The sequence below is a fragment of the Perca flavescens genome, chromosome 16 (assembly GCF_004354835.1).
Source record: "Perca flavescens isolate YP-PL-M2 chromosome 16, PFLA_1.0, whole genome shotgun sequence".
Taxonomy (NCBI): Eukaryota; Metazoa; Chordata; class Actinopteri; order Perciformes; family Percidae; genus Perca; species Perca flavescens.
The window spans coordinates 17,537,812-17,539,715 of NC_041346.1; the positions used below are offsets into that span (position 1 = coordinate 17,537,812).

A 1,904-nucleotide genomic window follows, 5' to 3' on the forward strand; every position below is an offset into this window, starting at 1 on the left:
TGAAAAAGTCATAGTATAGTATGTTGAAAGAATGTAGAAATTACGTAGAAATATAAGCAGGTGCAGGTTCATTATCATTTAACATGCTTTCCATGTTTTGACCTGTGGAGGGCAGTATACACCCATGACCAAATATTAAAAAATTAAGTAAGTTAAGTATACAGTTAGTATGCATCCAACACAAATACTCAATACCTGTCATTACAGTAACAACAAAAGATAATGACATGGTATTGATAAAAAACTTTTTTATTTATAGTGACCATATGAGCTTGACGGGAAGCATGGGAACAAAGCGGGCAGATGACGACAAAGGTCCCCAGCCAGAATCAAATTGGGGTTGTTGTGGTCATTGCATTATGGTATACACTGTAATCACTATACCAACTGAGATTACTGTTCTCAAAGTTGTTGCTAATAAATTTGTATATTTACCACATCACAAAAAAGATTGGAGTAATAGTTGACTGATAATTGCTCATGAAATAAGCATTGAGAACTTAAGTTTAGCTTGAAATTTTTTAATTCTGATATAGTTATTCAAACTGACATGAGGCTGCAAATGTTTTGTGCACATTTATAAGTTGGAATACAGTAGAGAGGGTTTAAGGGTAGTTAGACAAAACTTTTCATCATCAATCCTGACAGTCTCTCAAGATTGTATACCTGAGAGACTTTTAATACAAACTATAAAATATATCTATGACTAAGTGCTTTAACAAATTTAAAGTATCGTTCTAAGGGGAATCAGTCTGCCCTTCTTAAATAAGGACTGATCAGATAATGCATTTAAGCATTTCATCTTGCATGGCAGCACTCCCATTTCCTTTTTCATCAGAAATACACATCCTGAACTGAAGTCAGGTCTGTTTCATGGGGTTTTTATTGTGCAAATGTTGTGCAGAGCATGCACCAAGTGTCATATTTGCATATATGAATAAAAGACATTTCAAATGATTGTATTGCTATTATTAGAAACATTCAGATATATTTTTAAAGTCACACATTTATATCCCTGATTATTAAGAGTTATTGATTTATGGCATTGACATGTTTAATGCATCGTGCATTAATATTTGCATGCATAGAGACATAATTCCTGCTACTCCAGACATGGATATTTGATAATTGCTTTGTCCAACTACTAACAGGATGGTTATTTGACGGATTATTTCATATAATTGCTTACAATCAAATAAACTGCTTCTACTACATCTGCATAAAACATGTTTTCATTGAATTTGCATAGTTATTCAAACATGAGTAAGGTATATCATTCAATGCAAGCGCACAACTGGAAACAGATCGTGAAACCATAATTGTGCATCTTCAGAGTTTTTCCAAAGTCACTGCAGAGTTTAGTGTACCAACTTCACTTACACAAGGTTGTTGTGTCCATATTCAAAAAGCGAATGTTCATTTTTGATTCAATCTCAAAGCCATTCAGCAACTAAAAAAAGAAAAGTTTCATTGTTAAAAATGTATATTGCTGATAATTTCACTGTCCTTGAAAGTCGATTTTTATTTTAAAGTAGCTACGAGGAACTTTTAAATGTTTCTCAACATTTTCCATTTGATGATCATAAATGAACTGTAACAGCAAACGAGACGAACAGTGAAAAGATTGCTTTTTTCACAAAATGATTTACAGCAGATAGACCAGCTCTGTAGTCAAACATTCTGATGGGTCACAGATTTTGGTGTAACACCAGGAAAAAACTGTATTTTAGTCAACCAAGTAAAAGGTAGCAGGAGATTTCTTTATATAGGCCTAATTGTATTTTAATTTCATTTTAGAAGTTGTCTGTTGTAGTTATGGCTGACAATGGGGCAGGGTCGTCACAGAAAAAAAAGAAATTAACGAAGAACAACTAAAAGCTAAAAGGGAGAGTATAAACTTTAGT

At 33.0% G+C, this 1,904-nt stretch overlaps 1 protein-coding gene across 1 annotated transcript in view; it reads right to left on the reverse strand.

Moving 5' to 3' along the window:
* Positions 1 to 233: 233 nt before the first annotated feature.
* Positions 234 to 1,904, reverse strand: part of tescb (tescalcin b) — an 8,993-nt gene continuing 7,322 nt past the window's right edge. The window contains exon 8 of the mRNA XM_028602589.1: positions 234 to 1,450. Within this exon, the coding sequence (XP_028458390.1) occupies positions 1,373 to 1,450 (78 nt within the window). The 3' untranslated portion in view covers positions 234 to 1,372. The remainder of the gene's footprint in view (positions 1,451 to 1,904) is intronic.